This window comes from Vespa crabro, chromosome 8 (genome assembly GCF_910589235.1).
Source record: "Vespa crabro chromosome 8, iyVesCrab1.2, whole genome shotgun sequence".
Lineage (NCBI taxonomy): Eukaryota > Metazoa > Arthropoda > Insecta > Hymenoptera > Vespidae > Vespa > Vespa crabro.
In genome coordinates, this window is record NC_060962.1 from 3,455,975 (window position 1) to 3,478,225 (window position 22,251).

The 22,251-nt window shown below is 27.1% G+C and overlaps 3 protein-coding genes across 8 annotated transcripts in view; 2 read left to right on the top strand and 1 right to left on the bottom strand.

The window, feature by feature from the left end:
- Positions 1-1,556: 1,556 nt before the first annotated feature.
- LOC124426358 (phosphatidate phosphatase LPIN2) lies at positions 1,557-18,865 on the top strand. 5 transcript variants are annotated; one of them, XM_046967963.1, is made up of 13 exons: positions 1,557-2,063; positions 9,082-9,984; positions 10,169-11,284; positions 11,370-11,503; positions 11,587-11,798; positions 12,073-12,252; positions 12,620-13,153; positions 13,285-13,372; positions 13,495-13,759; positions 13,855-14,358; positions 14,443-14,546; positions 15,654-15,698; positions 16,360-16,577. In XM_046967963.1, exons 2-12 carry the CDS (start codon positions 9,796-9,798, stop codon positions 15,688-15,690), a joined length of 3,363 nt encoding a protein of 1,120 aa, XP_046823919.1. In that variant the 5' UTR covers positions 1,557-2,063; positions 9,082-9,795; the 3' UTR covers positions 15,691-15,698; positions 16,360-16,577. The 5 variants fall into 5 exon arrangements, with proteins under 5 accessions (XP_046823919.1, XP_046823917.1, XP_046823918.1 ...); XM_046967961.1 differs by lacking the exon at positions 15,654-15,698 and having other exon boundaries at positions 12,076-12,252; positions 16,360-18,865; XM_046967962.1 differs by lacking the exons at positions 15,654-15,698; positions 16,360-16,577 and adding an exon at positions 15,089-15,337.
- A 771-nt stretch (positions 18,866-19,636) lies between these two features.
- On the bottom strand, positions 19,637-21,076 carry LOC124426367 (mRNA turnover protein 4 homolog). The gene is made up of 4 exons (XM_046967996.1): positions 20,865-21,076; positions 20,345-20,649; positions 19,943-20,179; positions 19,637-19,875 (listed from the first exon to the last, which is right to left on the bottom strand). Exons 1-4 carry the CDS (start codon positions 20,890-20,892, stop codon positions 19,723-19,725), a joined length of 723 nt encoding a protein of 240 aa, XP_046823952.1. The 5' UTR covers positions 20,893-21,076; the 3' UTR covers positions 19,637-19,722.
- Positions 21,077-21,847: 771 nt separating this feature from the next.
- The window catches only part of LOC124426365 (14-3-3 protein zeta), a 47,391-nt gene continuing 46,987 nt past the window's right edge, over positions 21,848-22,251 (top strand). The window contains exon 1 of one of the 2 annotated variants that reach the window (XM_046967992.1): positions 21,848-21,989. The gene's annotated coding sequence lies outside the window, so the exon portion shown is untranslated. The remainder of the gene's footprint in view (positions 21,990-22,251) is intronic. The other variant, XM_046967990.1, reaches the window with a different exon arrangement.

Below are 22,251 nucleotides of genomic sequence, written 5' to 3' on the forward strand. Positions count from 1 at the left end.
TTGAATCAATAGTTTTTTATCTGTAATTGCGCAGTTGTCTTTAATGTTGACATGAAAGAAGTATGTTTTTGTTAAGTCAAACATAGATACATACATAAATGGGTGTGTGTATATATACATATACATTTAATATATACATATATATATGCATAATATATATATATATATATATATATATATATATACATAAATTTAATATATATATACATATAAATATATTTGTATAAACAGGACAGAATATATATATGTTCCTCTACGTTCAAAAAATCGTTCAGATTTCTTCTACCAAAGTTTTTTAATTACAGACATACATAACACATGAACCATATAATAAATCGATATAAACATCCTTTAAGAGCGAAAAGTGTTGACTTCAGTGGTCAGTGCGGTTCGATGGTCACATGATAGACTCGATTTTATCTTAAATAACGTGTCCTTTTGCATTCATCATCCTTCAATGTAATAATACAAAGTAGTATACATATTGTGATTTAGTAACATTAGTAAACACATTGTGAATTAAGACGTAAACACCAAGCTAAGTTCGTCACTCTTATCGTAAGTACATATATATATATATATATATATATATAGTCCGTATCTACAATACATTAATATATAACTAGATGAATCCTGTTTCGTTTATTGGAATGGAAATAAAAAATTAGACAAATAAAATCTATCAAGTTTATCATTATTTCGCAGAAAAGTTCTTATGAGTTCATTGATCTCTTTACATACAACAATATTAATTAAACTTCGCTGTATCAATTAAACAGATAAATAAATATATAACAAGATATTATAATGGTTATATGTAATTCCATTGTTTTAAATGAAAAAAACAATAAAATTCGTTTTATACCTTTCTCATAAATTATTAATAATAAAAATAAAAAAGGAAAAAATAAGCAAACAAATATTTTACAATTTCGAAAGAATGTTTTTCTTGAATCTATATTTATACCCAGATATATATATTTTGATTGTTTATTTTTTGGCAAATATTACATATCGTTCAAATCTGTCAACAGGTATTATCTCATTTTATTATATATATGCTGTACGTATGTACGACATACATGCCATAATTGTCGAAACATCTGATTATATTCTTCGAAAATACGAGAAAACTCGTAAATTGAATTATCGTATTTAAATGTGATTCATCATTCAAGAACTTCTTCTCCACTTCCACTTTGTCTTATCAACATGTTTTTCGACAAAGCGAACAAATAAAAAAAAACTTCTTCAGTCCACATGATGTTTATTTGATCGTATGATATAGAGTGGATCTAGGACAACGATCTCATCGGCCTACCAACGTTTCTCTTTTATTATTCGGAGGCTCGCCTTCTGGTCTGAGTCATATCAACCAATCAGAAGCATCAAATTTTGAGAAATCTATCACGTGTTTTTTTTCTTCTGCTTACGTATTTACTTACCTTCAACCTTTGATGTTGAATATGTACATTCATATAGTATAGGTTTGTGTGTATTTGTAGGTAAAGTGAATACGTATATAATATGACGGTCTCTTATATGACGCTAAAGTGTTCTGTATCGTAACGTAAGCGCGTAGTTCTTTGTGTGTCTCACATCAGTATAGTTCCGTCTATCTTCGTTTCTAACATCAGTCAGATCCGAACCTTCGGTGGTGACGGATGTATATATGTTGTATCTCTGTTCTCATTTATTTTTCTCCGTGGAACGCTTTATTCTAAAATCGTTATTCTCGTTTTATTGTTAACGCACAATTACATAGAACGTTAATCACGTGCTGTATTACGCGTATTTTGTTTTACGATATATATTTTTTATTCTCTGATCTTTCTCTCGAGATAGTGTTCGTCTAAAAAAAAAAAAAACGTACAATACTGTCAACTGTATTCGTCTATTTTTTTCTTTTTTTTTGTTCCACCTTTTTTTTTCTAAACATTCATCGAGGACAAAATCGCTTTCGATAAAAACGTAGAAGACATAACGTACAGCAACGCATTCGCTACTTTGAAGATTACATCGAGTTATTTAGTTGATCTCTCATTTTCGACGCAATGTGCGATGTAAGTTTTTCTTCTTTTTTTTTTCTTTCTTTTTTTTGTTTTATACGCACGCGCATTTGCGCGCTCGTTTGCTCATTCGCTTATTCGCTTGTCATTTTTTGTGAATGAACGAACGAATAAACGAACAACGAACTTTCAGAAGTAAGATGCAACACAAGATTTACATTTGTAGATAAACGTTCGAAAAACAAGAAAATAAATTCTTTAATAATCCTTCGAAGTAATGTGATATTGAAAATTATTAACATTTTAATAACACGTTTTTCTTTTGTTTTTATTTTTCTTTTAACACGCTAGATTTATCAAGCGATTGGAAACATCTGCTTTTTTGAATAGTTTTTATAAAAAATGTCTACTCTCAATTCGTACCATATGACATTGTATATGAATTTTTCTATTGCATAGTTATAAGGAATTTTTATAAATTTTTATTTCTTTCATGTTTTTTCCTGCTTCCTCTCAGTTTTATCTTTTATCTTAATTATCTTCTACAATTAAATATGAGATACATATATCTTAATATATTGAAATAAACAGAAAAAGAGAAAAGAATAAAAAAATTTGTCCCTGTTGCTTTAATGTCAGGTATATACCTGTATAGTGTATTTACACAGATTGTTTTGATCATAGAATTTAGATCTTTATTATATGTGAAAGCAATCGATTATATCATCATTCGAAATTTACACAACGCGATAATAGAATTTTATTTGTATCAGTTATCGCAATTACTGATATTTAGAATATGACGCAGCGTAGTATAGATATGTCTTGGCTTTTTATTTTCTTATGGAAATCATTTCATTTATCTATAACAGTTCTATTGTATATTACATTATATTAAAAAAAAAAAGAAAAAAAAATTCAACACTACCGCAATTTGAAATATCATCTAGAATAATAAGTTCGAAGAATTTCTACGGAAGAAACCTATGTTTATAAATATTTACTGGTCGTCGCGTTATATAAAATATAATTGTAATAAATAAATAAACTCGAACGATTATTATTAGATATTACTTAAAGTCACGATTTACATATATATATATATATATATTTTTTGTATACACGTAGATAACTTTCGCTGTATGATCATTTCCATACTAAATGATTTCTTTAAGACAGAGATTCTCAATTGTGATACATACGCGATAAACCGACGATTTTTGTTAATTTATTTTGTAAGGTTTGTTAAAATTCTTTTCTTTTTTTTTTATTTTATTCATTAATTAATAAATTATTCATTAATACAGTGTGAATACTTAAGTATTCCATCCTATTGTTTTTAATTAATACTACATTTAATGTACACGTATGTGTGTGTTTTATTTTTTTTCCTGATATTATACTGTAATTATAATTAAATGTATATCTATACAAGATATATACGATAGTTATATAGACATTTTCTTAGGAATTATAGTAAAAAGATTGAGAATCACTGTAACATAAGCAAATCTTATTGCACGTGCATCGTAATGCACGTTTTATTATTTCTACTTTTTAATGGCTATATTAGTGATTACGTAATCACATCTTAACATGACGTTACAATCGTTTTCGTTTTCATTTTTATTTTCGTTTTCGTTTTCGTTTTCGCTTTCGCTTTCGCTTTCGTTTTCGCTTTCGTTTTCGTTTTCGTTTTCGTTTTCGTTTTTGTTTTCATTTTCATTTTTATTTTCGGTTTGCGTCAATTAAATTCTTTCGAATATTTTTGATCTTATTTGTGGCTGTGGAAATGGTGCTAATTTGAGATTCTCAAGAACGATTCTCAAGAACGATTCTCAAAAGTTTTCTCCATTTTTGATTGAAAAATTAAAAAATGTAAGATTGACTCAATCCATTGACTTAATGTAATTATAATAATATATGCTAAAAGAATATTAACGTTTAGTGTTTCATTATATACGTATATTATACATACATACATATATATATATATATATATATATATATATTTCTTTTTATTTTTTATTATTATACACAAAATTATGCACAGAAAAATTTAACAAAAGATTAATGTTATTAGAAGATGTTTAATTTTAAAGTATTTAATCGGTTAAAATTCACGAAGTTTTGGTCAATAGATACATATATGTATATGTATATATACATATACATATATATACATATATATAATTACTTTGTTATTGGGCGAACATTATTTCAATGGCCAAAACTAACAATCAAAAATAGTCTAAAGTCCACGTTCAGTGCCAGGTCCACGGTCAAGAAATCGGGTTGGATATGTACCAAACAAGTTCTTGAGTTTATGAATAATTTCTCATTTCCGGTTAACTTCTAATTGTCTTTATAAAATTTAATTATTGTCTATGGACTTTTAAAAAATATTCAAAGATAAAATTCGTTCAGATGTTAAGATTGAAAAGTAAGATGTTTAAAACGATGTTTGTTTTTTATGATAATTATATTTTTACTTGAGTTTACTTTTCAAGTGTCGATAAATATATAATTCTAAATATTACATATATAATAATATGTGCAATATAAAATTTCTATTTTTTTAAGCCAAGTAATAAAAATGAATTTTTCTTGTTATCCGTTACTATTATTTAGATTACGTAATGTTAAAACTTTTAGTTATTTTTCACTGAGAATTTAGAACATTCATGTTATTCTGTTACCACATTTATATATATAGCTTTTTATTATATATTTGTATAGATAACTCTTTTAATGTATAAAATATTAAAAATTCATTAGATTTTTTTTTCCTTTTTTAATATCTCTAATAAATATTTCTATTTGTTCCATGTTAATAATTCTATTTTTTAAGAAGTATTGATAGAAATGAGGAGTACCGAAATAGTTCTAAACATCAGATAACATTAAAATATTTATTAAAATAATTCTTTGCTATTTATTTGTAAATATTATTGACGATATTTAATTAAAATTCTCGAAGAGATAATATATTTATCGTAGGGTATTTATATAGTCAATAAAGTTTATTTTATAGATAACATTGAAATATCTATTAAAATAATTATTTTCTATTTATTTGTTAGTATTATTGACGATATTTAATTAAAATTTTCGAAGAGATAATATATTTATCGCAAGATATTTATATAACCAATAAAGTTTATTTTATAGATAGCACGTACTCACACACAGATAATATGATTCACGAGATAGTAAATTATATCGCTCGTAAAATCTTATGTCCCCTTTCGTTAACGTTCCGCTAAACTCTTACGGACAAATTACAAAGAAAATTAATAGATTAAATGTTAACGACTTTATTGAAATATAAAAGATATATATAATTAAAATAATTTTACAATTCGAATGAGAGTTTTCAAGAAATAATATATAACAAAGAAAGGGATGTATAGAAAAAAGATTATATTTATAATAAAATATTATTGTAAACAAACATTCAATTTATTTATCATACCAATTTATCTTTCAAAATGAATTTATTATTATTATTATTATTATTATTATTATTATTATTATTATTATTATTTAAAAATGAGGAAAATAGCATTAGAAAAAAGAAAATTTTTAATTTTAAATTAGTTTGAATATAATTTGTAATAAATTCGGGTGTAAATATGTTATATAAAATATCACGAGAAAGTGATAAATAAATGTGACCTAAAAATTTTATTATTTTCTTGCGAAAAAACAAGTAGATTATTTTGTGTTTTATCAGAATAAGCTTTGAATGGGAAAATTTTGTAAAATAAATTATTTCCAACAAAGTTGAAATCCCAAACTAGACTTCCAAATAAGTTGAAAATTCATGTAGATATATATAGTACATGTGTTATCGTTCTCACGCGAATTTATGTTATTCAATTTATATCTGCATTGTATGTTGAACGAACGTGTAGTAACATGACGTAATGGCCGATCGATATTATTACGCATGGGCGAACGCGCGCGCGCATCTATACGTGTACAAAAATAAAATGTACATATATTGAATTGATGTAAAATATGTAAATCGCATGATCGCACAGGAATCAAATGATATTTGAATTGGATTTAGTAACAATTAAAAAATGATATTTAATTAATCATTGGTAATTAAACAAAATTTTTTTTTCTTCTTTTCTTATCATATCATTTTCTTTGTGGAGTCGTTAGACTCGGTATTTCGTTAAAATTTGAACTTCCTTATCAGTCTTTTCTTTTTTCTTTTTTGTTGAATTTATAGAAATTTAAAAAATTATCAATTGAGCAACATCCCTTACGATATTTGCGATATTACTCTATATGTATGAAGAGAGTTAAAAAAAAAAAAAAGAAAAGAAAAAAGAAAGAAGGAAAGAAAATAAAACGATCTTTATAATTAAAAAATAAAAATAGAAAAAAACATCTCGATCCTCCTTTAGAATTGTTTTTTGAAGGGTTAACGGGTACACCAATTTTGTATATTTTTTGTTACTTACGAAACTCAAGGTCATTTTCAATAGTCAATAGGCAATCTTCCAAGAATATTTGCCAATTGTTGAGAAAAACAATTTCCCACAGGTGATTCATGTATGCGACATGTGTATGTATACCGTAAAGAGACAGTGATTATGAACTGTGATTATCTTTTTGTAATAAACAAAGAGAACAAATAAATCATAATGTCGTTTGCAACAAAGTTATGTAGATTCGATTATCAGAAAACCAAATGATTTAGATTCTTTAATTAATATTTGCAAAATATTTTTGTTTTGTTTATTATTCCAGAAATTGTGATCTATTGAATAAAACAAATTTTTTTTATCATATGTGTTTATCGTAAAATATAATAAACTTGTTTATGTTCACTAATTGCGTCAACAAAAAATAACAAATCTCAATGACATGATATATAACGTAATTAAGACTTGTTTATGATAGTTACGCAGAAATATTACATAGTAATACAATATTTTTAAATTAACATTTGTTTACAATCTTTGTTTTCATTTTCCTTTTCTTTGTTTTTTTTTCTTTTTCCAATTATTTCATTAAAATTGTTATTACACTACTCTCGATTGTACGTGTACGTATTTGAAAATGTTATAAATCGAAATAGATAATATATAATGTTAAAAATAATTAAGAAAAGATCTAATCTGAAATAAAGCGTCGGAAATTTTCAAATAATTTCTTAGTTAATATATTAGTTTTATATAGCCCGAGTAAATTTCTTGAATATTATCCAACTGTTAGTCTTGCTTTGGTCCTTGCAAAAGTTCTTTATCGTTCGTGGCTTGTTACGTAAAATCGACGATATTTTGTCTAATGTCTTCGTTATTCTTGAAATTTCGAGGTATAGAGGTTCGAACGGACAGGATGATGGCTCGAAGCCAATTAATCGAAAGTTTTACTTCTATTTCACTAGAAATGGTACTGAAAAGAAATTATTTTTCAATGGATTAGGAGTATCATCTTTTGAAATATCTACATATTTATTTCATACATACGTGTACAATTATGAATAATTTATAGGATAAACTGAATCATATCTTACTACTTGAAAATTCATCTTTCTGAATCAAATTAGAATAAATAAATAAATAATTATAAATTCGTGAAAAATGTGAAATTATGAAAATATATTTTTTAATGGAAGAAACGTATTCAATGTCCGATGTTCACCTCGTTCGTTCGGCCGTTTCATTTTCTACATTCTCTTTTGCGCAATCTAACAAGAAAGCGATCGACCTTTTTCTCTTTTACTATTATCCGCAACTTTAAAAGAAGATTAGAAGTGTTAACATTGTTATAAAAGCGCATATATTATCATTTTAACTTTGACAAACGATAAGAATTCATTATATATGATAAACTCATTATAACTTTTGTTGTTGTCTTATACATATGTATATTTATAATTTATCCTCTATGTACGTATATGTACGATTATAAGCGATTTCTTGATGACTAAAGAGCAAGATACAACGTTCAAGATTATTTTCTTTTACGACATGCGAATTCCATTTACGTATAAGTTCATTGATCAATTTAGTTAAAGTAATTGGTTAAAAAATGTATTTCCTAGTTATTTCATGTTTGAAATACTTATGTACATATATGTATGTGTGTGTGTGCGTGCGTGCGTGCGTACGTGCGTACGTGCGTGCGTGCGTATATGAATATATTCTTTTGTATTAAATTATTTTACACGTGTAAAATAAGTCACACATATATTATTACTAATCTTTACATGACTTAACGTTAATAAAAATGACATAGGTTAATGTCTAATTGATTATATTTGTTTACCCCGATAAAAGAATTTTTAAGTATGTAATTTTACATACACAACTTTGGTTACTTTTTAATTATCACGTTTCTCCTCTCTCTGGAAATTTTTATCATTAAGGAATGATTTGCAAATTGTTGCGTAACTTATTTTTTTTTCTTTTTTTTTCTTTTTTTCTTTTTTTCTTTTTTCTTTTTTATGGAAATAAGAAATATCTTGTAATTTTCGAAATTTCTCTATAATTTCGTGAAATATGGAAATGCGTGAATTAAAATGACACAATGAATTTAAAATAGCATTTCATATCGTGAATGACTATGTACGATTGTATGATAAGATCCCATTTATATAACTATAAATGTCATTTACTCCTTTCACGTAACAGCAAGCATTATGGCTTCTTAAGAGCTATGATCCGTGATGTTCCGTTGGGCTTTCTTGAATGATAATTTTGCTCGACACAGTATGTATGACGTATATCAAATGAGATTTTCTACGACAGCAACTTGACACTGCGTCATTAGCTCCATAAACATTATATATATATATATTAATTTTGCTCTGTCATACATAAAATGTCACGTACATTAAAATAAAAAAAATTATGTTATATAAATATATATATAATATATATATTATATATATATAATAATAGTTTACTATAATATTATATAATAAACTAAATTATTAAATATAAATAATAATAAAAATATAAATAAGATATATAAATATAATTTCTGTTTAACAAAATTCTTTTTATTACGTATTTATTTTCAATCAATGTTATCGTCTTTGTTTTAGATATTGGAAGAGATTCGAAAGACGCGCTAAGCGTTAGCGAAGTGTCACGTGATAGTGCGGCTTATTGACCAAGCTATACGCTAACGCGAATGGTCAACATTGATCACGTGACCCATCGTAACGTCAAGTCGGGTAACCGTCTGCTTCTCGATCGAGCGGATATCTCAACGGACCTTCGAAGGACAAAGAATTCAGAAGAGCCGTCGTTCGCGTTTATTTCTTTACCGGATAAATCGTATCCCTTGTCAAGTTCAGAGGGTATTCTATTATAAAAAAAAAAAGAATAGCAGCTAAGCTGTTTTGAACAGAAATCAGCTGTATGCGAATCATTTTCGCGCGATACAAGCTTTTTGACAGTTTAGCATATCGTTTTGACGTGCTTTTTATGAAAGGAAGTTTTGATTTTTATTTAAAGTCGACATTTTATCCGATAATAAATAATTTATATCCATTGTTGTTTTAACGAATATCCGAAGAAAATCAATTAACGATGATGATTCAACATGGTTAAGTAAAACTATTGCTTTTCAATAAATTTTTTCTTGACGAGTATACAATTTTTGCGAAAGGATATAAACTCTCTTCTATTTCGTCCTCGTCGTCGTCGTCGTCGTCGTCGTCTTCTTCTAACTTTTTATTATTTATTCGAATTCGATCGTTGCATCGCATCGAATTTTTAACGTGTATTAGGCGACGATCGAAACTGTGATTAAGATGTACAGTATGAACTACATCGGGAAATTTATTAGTAATTTTCGTGACTTTTACAATGAAATCAATGCTGCAACACTCACTGGAGCGATTGACGTTGTCGTCGTCGAACAAGCGGATGGATCTTTTACCTGTTCACCGTTTCACGTTCGCTTCGGCAAACTCGGCGTTCTTCGTTCGAGAGAGAAAGTGGTTAGTATTCTAATACACTGGTTTTTCCTCTTCTTCTTTTTTTTTTTTTTTTTTTTTTTTTTTAAATACTTTTAATCAATAATATGTCATATTATTTTTAATTCATGATCGAATGAATATAAATTTGATCAAAGTATTCTCATTGTTCATCAAAGAAATATATTTACAATATTTTCTTATTTAGGTGGACATTGAAATAAATGGAGAACCAAGACAAATCCATATGAAACTGGGAGATTCTGGTGAAGCTTTTTTTGTCGAAGAAGTGAGTTCAAGCGGTTCACCTACTGACACAGAAATTCCACCTCACTTGGCTTGCTCGCCAATTCCCGATGACAACTGTTTTCCATCAAATAGATTTAATCCATTATCTGATCTTCCCCAAGAGCAGAGGGACAAGATACTCATAGATTCAGTTCTATCAATAGAGCGAGAAAAATGGGAGCAAATGTCTGCTTTGCCGCCTGAAGAAAGAGAGAAATTCTTAATTGAACAATTTTCTGATCTTCCTGCAGAACATCGTGAAAAATGGCTTCAAATTGCATCTTTGACACTGGAGGAACGAGATGAAATGTTTAAACAAAGTTTTGGTACTATATCTACTTTGCAAAAACAACAGATGATTCGTGAGCAATATTCCGCTTTAAAGTTAGAAGAAAAGGAAAGATTGTTTAAGGAAAACTTTCCGGAACTTCCTGCAGAACAAAGGCACAAGTTTGAGAAAGCATTATTAAGTGACTGGAAACAAAAGGATGATGAAAAATGGGAAAACAAATCTAATATATTAAAGACCGACGAAGAAGAAATTTTTGATATGGATGGTATCAATGATGATGATTCACAACCTACAGCATCTGTACCAAAATCCTTTGTAGCTGTTACATCTGAGGATAAAATTCGTAAAATCAGTGTTGTAAAGAATGACTTTATACCTATATCTAATGACTCGCAGGATAATGACAAAGGAAAATCAAGTTATGAATCAAATTCATGTCTTAATAAGCAGAGGATTCGTAAAATTGGTGTTGTTTCTAATGACTTTATTCCTATAATGGATGATTCACAGAGAAGCAGTAAAGAAAAGTCAAGTGATGAATCAAACTCATCTTCGAATAAGAAACTCTCAAGAGATGAAACTGGCGAAGAATCTAAAATGAATAATTCTACTAAGAGAAAGAGAAAGAGGAAGAGCATCATGAGAAAGAAGGGATCGCAAAGAAAAACAAGTAATGGTAGCAGCAGTCAAACTGAAATGAGTGAAACTGACATAACTGCTACAGAAGAATCTCATTGTGAATCTGTAAGTAATCAGAAAGAGTTCAATGTAAAAATACAAATCTTTTTTATTGCATTTATTTATTTATTTATACAAACATCTTTTAAAGACATTAAAGGGACCAAGTCCAGTAGTAGAAATTGATACAAAGAAGGACTCTCCAGGACTTTTAACTTCTGAAGAAATTTTGGAAAAACGTCCAGAAACTGATTTTCATTTTTTCAGTGATACAGAAATTACAAAGTAAGTATACGATTTATATAATATGAAATAAATTTCAGTATTTAGAAGGAACATTATTAATATTTCTAAAACGTTATTAAAAGGAACCAAGATTCTAGGCCATGTTCACCCGTACAGTCAGATACAGAATTTGAAATGCGTAAAATCACGCAAGAAGGTAGTGAACAAGAAGATGATAAGGCTCATCAACAGAGTTGGAAATGGGGCGAATTACCTAGTCCACCACCTGATTCCACTCATCCATCTCATAGGAATTCAGTAAATTCTTCGATTGTAACCCCTAAATCCAATGATAGTAAGTATAAATGTGTACGATTATTGAAACAAGAATGAAATATGTCTTATTTATTTTTTGTTATTTTAATATACATAATCAAATGTACATTATCATTAATATTATTTTTAATATTTAATCCTCATTCATTACATCATAAAAACTAATATATATAATAATCCTATTTCATATAACACGTCATATAATATTTATACAAATATAAACTATATGTTATATGTCATGTAAATTAAAAGCTTAATTTCTAACAATTTACTAAATGCTATTTCAATGGTAGCAGAGGCACACCGTTCTATGCTCAGTGGTATGTTCTCGTTTATGAAGAAGACCTCTCGTGTGAGGCATAATCCAGAATCAGAAGGAATATATCTTAGTGATTTAAATGCTGATGAATTGGATCCTGAAGTTGCTGCTCTATATTTCCCCTCATCTCATCGTGGAGCAACAGTGGTAAAAGGTATACAATGCTTGGGTTGTAGCATATAAATGTTCTAAACTAACTAATGCTTTAACATTTAATTACTACTTATTATTCTTGTCACACTGTATACACCGATTTTATTTTTGTTTCTTTTTTTGTGAAATAATTAAGAACTTTAATTATAAACGGTATGAATAATGCATTTTTAATCTAAATATTATGCCTATTATATTAAAATTTCTTATTTGTACTAAAAAGAAATTTAGTGAAGAATTATGTACATATGTAAAAGGTGTACTTTTAACATATATTTAATAAAAATAATAATTTGTATATATAATTTAGGTAATAATATCGTGTGAAAATGAATAAATGTTTAAATTTTTTCGACAATTTCTTTCAGATGCAAAAGTAGTAGATGAAGAAGACACTGAATCTGGTAATGGACCAAGTATTCCTCAGAGCCCTAATAGCGTTGAAGGAGCTATTGGTGGGCCAAAGTCATTAGACAGTGATTTTGAAGAACCTAAAAATTCTGTATTTGACAGTAATTTTGAAATTAGCCTTTCTTTGTGCGGTGGTTTGGATAGCGAAAATGGACCATCCAAAGAGGCATTTCACCAGAATTTACTTCATTATGAAGATATTTGCTCCGATCCTAAATTATATGATAATCCTAATTTGGTGGCGAAAATAAATAATAAATATTATAATTGGACTACAGCGTGTCCAATTGTTATGACATATGCTGTCTTTCAAAGACATCTACCGCAGAATGCTATAGAAAATATATATGCGCAATACATGCCATTACTAATACATGGAGACAAAAAACAGCAAAGTACTGGAAAGGCTGAAGGTCGCACTGGTTACAGTTCATGGTTTTCATGGGGAAGATCTACTACTCAACCTAAAAAATCGCAGGAAATAAATCAAGGTAAATATTACCTCTCTTTCTCTGTCTCATCTCGTTTTTAAATTATTAACCATAATCATTTAAAATTAGGTGTATATAACAGAATTATTTTTTTATAAAAACTATATAAATATTCTCAACTTTTATTTTAGTTGATGGACCATTAATTGGAGAACATTCTGAACAAGCAATTGAATGTAAAGAAACGAATGTGATAGAAGAAATACCATCTGCAGAAATGTATGTAACATAAAAGAGAAGATATATTATGTATTTTTATGATAGTATGTAGTTATATATTTTATATATATATATATATATGTATATATATAAAATTGAATTTGTTTATTTTATTTACTTAGTAACACTGATCTTAAGACTGATCAAATCTCAACGATTATTTCTGAAACTATGGAAACACGTGAATTAAGAAATACACCTACTGATAATTTGATCACAAAGACTGAGAAATCATGTGAAAGAGAAGGCGAAGGATACAGCGGTAGTGAAGATTCCGATAGCAATCAAAATGATATGCAAGGTGTTAAAATACCAATAGAAAGAAGACCGTATTATGAGTCTACTGAAAAATATCGAAAAACTTTGAGACTGTCATCTGAACAGATTGTGCGTTTTTTAATTATCTATATGCGGATGGTTGCTTATTCTATTAGAATATCTTTATAAATAAATTTAACACTTCTTTTTTTTTTTATTTTTAGGCGAGTTTGAATTTAAAAGAGGGCCCTAATGAGGTAGTGTTCAGTGTTACGACTGCTTATCAAGGTACTACTCGTTGTAAATGTCACATCTATAGATGGAGATGGGATGATAAAATTGTTATATCAGACATTGATGGCACTATTACAAAATCTGACGTTCTTGGTCACATTTTACCAATAGTTGGCAAGGATTGGGCTCAGTCTGGGGTTGCTCAATTATTTACCAAGATTAAAAACAATGGTTATAAGTTATTGTATCTCTCAGCAAGAGCAATAGGTCAGGCTAAAGTCACAAGAGAATATTTAAAAAGTATAAGGCAAGGAGATTTGTCTCTTCCTGAGGGTCCTTTGCTTTTAAATCCGACCAGTTTAATTTCTGCATTCCATCGAGAAGTTATTGAAAAGAAACCGGAAGAATTTAAAATATCTTGTCTCAGTGATATTCAAGCACTATTTCCAGATGGCTCTAAACCATTCTATGCCGGTTATGGTAACCGTATTAATGTAAGAATTTACGAATATAATAAAATATGTTCTTGTTTCGAGCACATTTAATTTTATATTATTAATTTTAATATTATTTTACAGGATGTTTGGGCATATAGAGCTGTAGGCATTCCTATTATGAGAATTTTTACCATAAACCATAGAGGAGAACTGAAACACGAATTGACACAAACATTCCAATCCTCGTAAGTAATATGTTTTTACTATATATATATTTTTTCTTTTTTTATATCTATTAACAAATTTTTGTCCTAGCAGTGATTAATGCAATTCTTAATATACATTAGATGATCTTTCTTTTTTTTTCTTAATTATATATATCATAATTGTATTTGTCTGTTTAAAAAAAACTTCTTAATTGATAAATCATAACATCAATTAATAATACATTTTAAACGGAATGTTAGTTAAGAAATAACCATATCATTTAATTTCAGCGGTTACACAGATAGATATTCAATTCCCATAAACTAATTTCTTTAAATTTTCTAATTTTCATATCCTTTTAATGTTAATTAGCTTTTTCTTACAGCTTATTTGTGTATCACAATATATATACAAATCTGTTGTGATAATATGTAGCTAAAAATATTAACGTAAAATTGTATGTTTTTATGTTTGCACAGTATAATGGTTTGCCTTGACATACTTAATAAAAGAATGAAATGTTATAGAGAAAAAAAAAATTGATAGGCTTTTGACAGGGCGGATATTTCTGTGATTACAGCTACGCGTGTCAGTGCGATATCGTCAATGAGTTGTTCCCACCACTGCCCAGGTCAAACGTCCAATGATGATGACACAACCATTTAGATAGAATTTTATAATATTAGTAAATTTCTTTATTATCAATTTAGGAATTCATTTAGCTCAATACTTATTATCGCAATTGAAAACCAGCACAGTGAATTAATTTTCTTTTTTAAATCATAATGAGACCTAGCCCATACAATTTTAATGATAGTACATAGATATATATTGTAGGGGTACATATTCTATATATATACCTTTTATGTTTAGTAAAATCCCAAGGAAAGTATCGCATGAAATTCTGATATATAGAGTTTTTTATACTTTATTTATTATTTCTTATAAGAATATATAAGCAGAAATTAGTATTTAAAAATGACATAAAGTCTGTTAATATTTGTTTAACGCAGAAAATATTGTTATATAATATATATATGTATATATATATACATATATATATAGTATTTTCCGATAGCAGTTATATTTAAATTGAAAACACATCATATTATTTATTTAGAAGTATTGTGTCATTGTATTTTAAGGTATTTTGGTTGTGCCACACTTGGTATCTTCTTATGATTTCTAGGGTAAGCACTTGTGGTACATTGTAGCTTTTTGTTATAGCTTTTATAACTTTCATTCTTGCAAACATTGTTCATATTGTGTTCATGAATTCATAAGTTTATCATTATTTATAAAATGTAATCTAAATTGTTGATATTTAACTAAATATTTATTTATTTTGAAGATTTATATATTGTTGAAAATCTCTTTTTAGATTTTTTATTTTATTAGTTTATTTTTCTGTTTTGATACACCCCGTGAGATTTTATTGAACTAATAACACAAGATATTAATTGTTATAATTACAAATTATTCATTTATTAACCATTTAAATTATGCTTCTCTTTTTAAGTTATATAGTCATTCTGTTTTATAGCTTTTGTATGTTTGTTTTTTATTTAATTTTTAGTATATAAAAAACAAATATATTTAATGAAGTAACATTAGGAATATCAATAACAAATTAATAAAATTTTAAAGGAATATGGGATATTCATTCTCATAAATAACACATTCAAGAAGTTTTATTATAATCACTGCGTGCACATTTATCATTACAGTTATATTCTTACATTGCAAAATGGAATTCATCCGAGCTGCTTTCTTTGATATCATGGATTTTATTACCAAAAAAACATACGTATATAAATATTTGTAGTATCTTCAATTTTTTTTTTGTTGCAGATATTCAAATATGAGCGTCATAGTAGATCATCTTTTCCCAGCTTGGCGTGAGGAAGCTGCAGATGAATTCAGTAACTTTGCATATTGGAGAGAACCAATTCTTGAATTACCTAAGCTTGAGGCCCATTTTATGCAGACTCAGATGGTTTAATCAAATAATCTTTTCTTACTGGAGCAATAATATTCTGCTCGTAATATAAGAAACCTATCGTCACTTATAATTAGCTACTATTTGTACCCTATACTTAACTATAGTGTTCTTGACTGGTGCAATTCAGTGATATTATACAAGAACATGATAAATATTACTCTTATGCTCTTATATGTCATAAAGGATATTATCGTTTTTTTTAGAAATTAATATTTATTACTAAGAGAATCAATCGTATGTGTGATTATGTGAATTTACAATTAATATTTTGTGCTTGAATTCATCAACATTCCAAAGCACTAATATGTAAAAGTGAAAATATTATATATCAGCGATATATGTACATTCACAAATATGTTTTGTCTTTTGCTAATATTGAATTTGTCACACCAGTCAGTGCACAGTAAATTATTGGCAAAAGATTATATAATTTTTTGCTTAAGTAGAATCGAAGTAACTTGCTTTTTGCGTGCTTGCGATATTGATAAGACATAAAAAGTGCTCGTAGTTGCAAATCTATCTTGGAAGTGCTACAACTTGAATGATAATCAATGTTCCATAAATTCATATAAAAACTGGCTTATAAATATATTTATTATGCTAGAGCATTAGTTTAGATTTTTGTAGTACGGTGAGATACAGCCTATAAATAATTTTCTGATCAGAGATATCCATTTAGCACATTAAGAGTCATTTATAAACCATATGATATATATATATATATAATATATATATATATATAATATATATATATATATATATATATACACATACATATGTATATATATATGTATATGTATGCACATATATATATATATATATATATACATATATACATATCTGATCCATTGTTATTTGTCTCTTTCGCATATTAAGTAAAAAAATTATTTATTTTTGTACGATATATTTGTTTAGTTAACGTGCTGTGAAATTGCCATATGTATGACAAACAATAATGTTATATTTTATTATGTTGGAATAATTTAATTGAATTAAGATTCTTCTTTAGTAGCAAGCTTATAAGATAAATAAGCTATATATATATATATATGTTTTATAGGACGTTGTCACAGAATTAATTCCAATTTTTTAAGCAAATTCATATTATATTTATTTATATACTTGAAAATCCAATTAGATATAATGGTTCTCATAATACATTCTATGCCTTTGTTTTTCAAACGCACGGGGAATTTTTAAATAAACCATTTTTTGTTTTCTTTTTTAATTTTTTTAATATTCTTTTTTTTTATTTTATTTTGATAGAGATGAAAAGGAACAACGCAGTTCGATTTTGTATGAATTATATGTTTTTGCTTTTTATTACAATCAGTAAGAGATACCATTTCATTGATATGATATCAGAAATAACATGTTTTATCTTTCATTGAAATAGTTTTTCTTACTAAGTGTAGTAGTGTAGTTATGTAAGGTGCACAAGAGTACAATTTTTTGTGACCAAAGAAAAAAAGGAATGAAAATAACAAGACAACTTCTCATTTACGAAACATTCAATTTAGCAGGAATTAAAAAGCTTAAATCGATGATCTTCATAAGATTATAAAAATAAACTTTTTTTTTTATAAATATTTAATAGAATGTATAATTTAACATATGCAATAAGACAATACCATTTGTATTCTGTAATTTAAATCTTTAATTATTTTTAATGTAAATAGAAAAAGAGAGAAAGAATTAATGTCACGGTTAACATACACTTTTGTAAGCCAGCTGTTTTTTTAAATTTGAATTTGGCGTAGTATTTTATATATATATATTTTTTTTTGTTGAACGTATTATTTCAAGTACAAATAAATTTACTTTTGGTTATACGTTTATTCATATAGTGTTATTTGTATTTTTCACACAAGTTAGTGCATCATGTGACCAAATCTTAAATTATTATTTTCTGCATAGAAGTAATATGAAACACATACAACTTTTTCCTACAAAATAATAGACATTGTGACATTTGCCAGAATTTAGCGATTATTCTCATCGAATTTATAGTTTCTTTGATATTGTGATAATAGTTTTAACATACTTACATTTTACGGATTTTATATTAGAATGATATAAAATATCTGAGATCATGCATCTCATACATAGAATGGATCTCTTAGTGATTGATTGTAATGTTTACATTATGTAGCATCAACTCGAATATCCTATGTATATTTTCTGCAGTATTAATGAATTATTCTAATCGTAAGTTGATGATCCTAAGTGTACTGCTTTTATATATATATATATATATATACGTATATAAAAAATACATATATATATAAATATATATGTATGTATATGTATCGTAGCCTCGAAAAGTCGCAAATAATAAATGCTACAGACACACCATTACGTCTATAAATTTTTATACCTCCATAATTTATTTATACGTTTGTTTTGTTTTATCGACATATGTAACACATGAATTTGCGAAATGTTAAATACTTTTATTACTCGTTAATTGATGTTCTACTTGGCCATCGCGTTTTATTCTACAATATTGTTATAAATTATAATTAATCTTAAATTTATAAGTTTTTTTATTATATTTCTTTATGGCATACCTCTTGTCTTATCTTTCGTTTGACGCATTTAGGAAAATCTTCATTTTCTGACATATCTACGGATTCAATAGACGTTGTACTTTTTCTATTCTTTAGTTTTTGTTTAAAATTTGCTTTACGAGAAGAAGCAATACGTGTTGATTCGTTATCGTTATACCAATGATATGCGCCCTGAATATACAAATATATTAATTACAAGGTTAAATTGTTATATATCGAAGATATGCAAGGATCTTTTCTTACCCATATCATTCCAAACATCCAAAATATAATAAATATAAAAGGTAACGTCATATTGATTTGTAAAACTTGATTATTTTTAATTTTATAATTTCATTGAATCACATAATTGGAAAATTTAACGACCCGAAGTTGAAGTTACATTATTCTACAATCATTTGTTTTGTTTTTTAATTTTGTTGATATACATTTTAAATCTTTTAATATTTGTATATATATATATATATATATATATATATATATATATATATATATATAGTTTGTTTTTTGATATTGAGGATTAATTTCATTAAATTTAACGCATAATGATACTACGTTTGTAAGATTCTGTACAAATTTTAATACAACAAGTATTCAAATACAATATACTTATATTACATTTTTGTACTTATAATACTAACGTTACGTAGTAATAATATCGTCGGTAACTTCCATTTCTTCAGTACTGTTTTCTTTTGTATTATTTGATGGTAGAAGTCTTTTATATCCATGCTTACTGGAATAAACGCCTAATGGAATTAATTTAAATGTAGCCAGCTGTTTTCCTAATAGTTTCTGAAATAGATACATTGTTAATACAATTCTACGATATTTAAGAGTTTATGTCAAGTAAAATCATTACAAAAATTTTTGCTTGTTCCGGTGTCAATGGTTGTCCTTTTCTGCAGACTTTAAATTGTTTCGTCAATGTAACAACTCCTTTCTGCAATGCAGTTGGCATACCTAATTGCCTCAGATAAGGCTCCATACTATGTGGAAATGATGGCATTTGACCTTCTGGTAGTGTTACAGATGTATTTGGTACAAATCCAGAACGTGCATAATCCAGTTCTTCGCATTGCTCCATCCATCCTAATACCTACAGCCAATCAGCCAATCTACATGAAGTTAATAAAATGCACTATACGAAAACTATACTAAACATGCTAGATATAATAATGCCATTATATCTATCATATTTAGCATATATAAGTAATTATTGTATAATTAATATTAAAAATTATTATAATTTAATATGAATTACCTCTTTCGTTTTACGATTAGTAAACAATAATCCACATTGACCTATCAATTCATTGGATAAAACATTTACTCCCTCAATAACTTCTTTCTCTGGTGTTCTACCTAAGGCTAATGCTATAACTTTATTTTTCCCAAAGAAAAATCTACTATCCTTCAATTCATTGCGCAAATCCTTCAGTTTATTGTTACGCATATTTTGTACAGATATCAAAAATATACGTTTATATTTTGTCGCACAATTACGTATATCCTCTACTATCTGTTGTTTCAATAATTTCCCTTTTTTATTAGTTTTTGTAAGTGATACTGTAAATTAAAATAATTGTTATTTTTTGTATTCTCTTACAATTCAACTTGTATATCTCTATATATATATTATACATTTTATATATATATATATATATATATATATATATATATATATATATATGTATAAATAATATAGGTATGGTAATAAAAGAAGGAAAAAAAAAGGTGAAATCGCAAAAAAAATTAGTCACAATTGTTTCAAAAATAATTACTTTTTTTATCTCTTTTTGATTTCGGCATTTTGTTAAACTCCTCTCACAGATTACAAACACCGTTTACCTCAAGCGCAGTGGCCGTACCACGTGGTAATAAATTTTTTAAGAAAAAAAAGGGAACGTCTACCATGCTTTAATCGAATTCTCTCCGTGGTACCAGTGTTTGCTTGCATTGCTATTGTAAAAGACGACAACGCCGCTCTGGCGGGAGCGAGCGATCGTCACATAATTATTACTATAAAGATATGAATCATGTACTTTAGGATTAATTTGCACATTGTTATATAAAAGATGGCACTGTATCAACAGAATTGGTGACAAAAATTTAATCGACTATATTAAGAAAAATCGAATAAGTTGTATATAAAATATTAATTAATTCATTTGATTTTTATAAAAATAGATAACTATTTTTTTTCTTCTTTTCTTTTTTTCACATGTTTATTTAACTTGCATGTTATTTTTTTAAAGCTTTTTAAAGTTTCATGACTTTAGAAGAATCATCACTCATAAATCTCATTTAAATTAAATTCCCGGTTAGGTTTATAATAGCACAAAGTATGATCAATAAATTATTTTGTTATGCGATTATTTTCTTTGTTATTAATCATAGATATAACAATTCATTTCGTTTAGAAATTATTTTATTAAAAAAGAGTATAAAATATAGTATTAAAAAAAAGGAAAAAAAAATGCTAGAAAATATCAATATTTAATATACACACGAAGTAATATACATGTAACTTCGTAGTAACGTTATGATTGGTCAATGGAAAGACGTTGCTTCGTCTGATTGGTCATTGACCAAATAAACGTGAACTACTTTTAATTGATAAACAGAAAGGAATATATAATTTCACTATTATATAATTATTATTATAAATTAAATAATGAATTAATTGTTTTATTTCATTATTAATATAACGCTAAGAAAAAACGAAGGATTAGATAAGATAATAGCGCAAAATTATTCGAAAAACCGGAAAGGTTAAATCGTGAATAGTTCAAGATGGCGGTTTCCGCTCTTAACGGCAGTGCACTCTGTGAGATCGTAGTGGACGGTAGCCGTTGAATACGCCGAAGCCTTGAATTTCTGGGCCGCTAAGAGCACTCATAAAAAAGGTGAGTTTCGGCTATAATTACTTAAGAAATTATTTCGTAATATATTTTAATGTAAAAAAAAGGAAATCGAGTAATTAAGTTCTTAGAATAGTTTAACAAAGTCGAGATAATAGATATGGTGTCTCAATAGAGTTGTGCTCGAGACGGCAACGATGGCCGTGTGAACCCCGTAGCCTTTGGCTTTCTGACGAATCCAATCAAAGATATTGCCCTTGTCTTTTCGATAAATTGAATTTAGATATTTAATCGTTCTGTCGTGTCT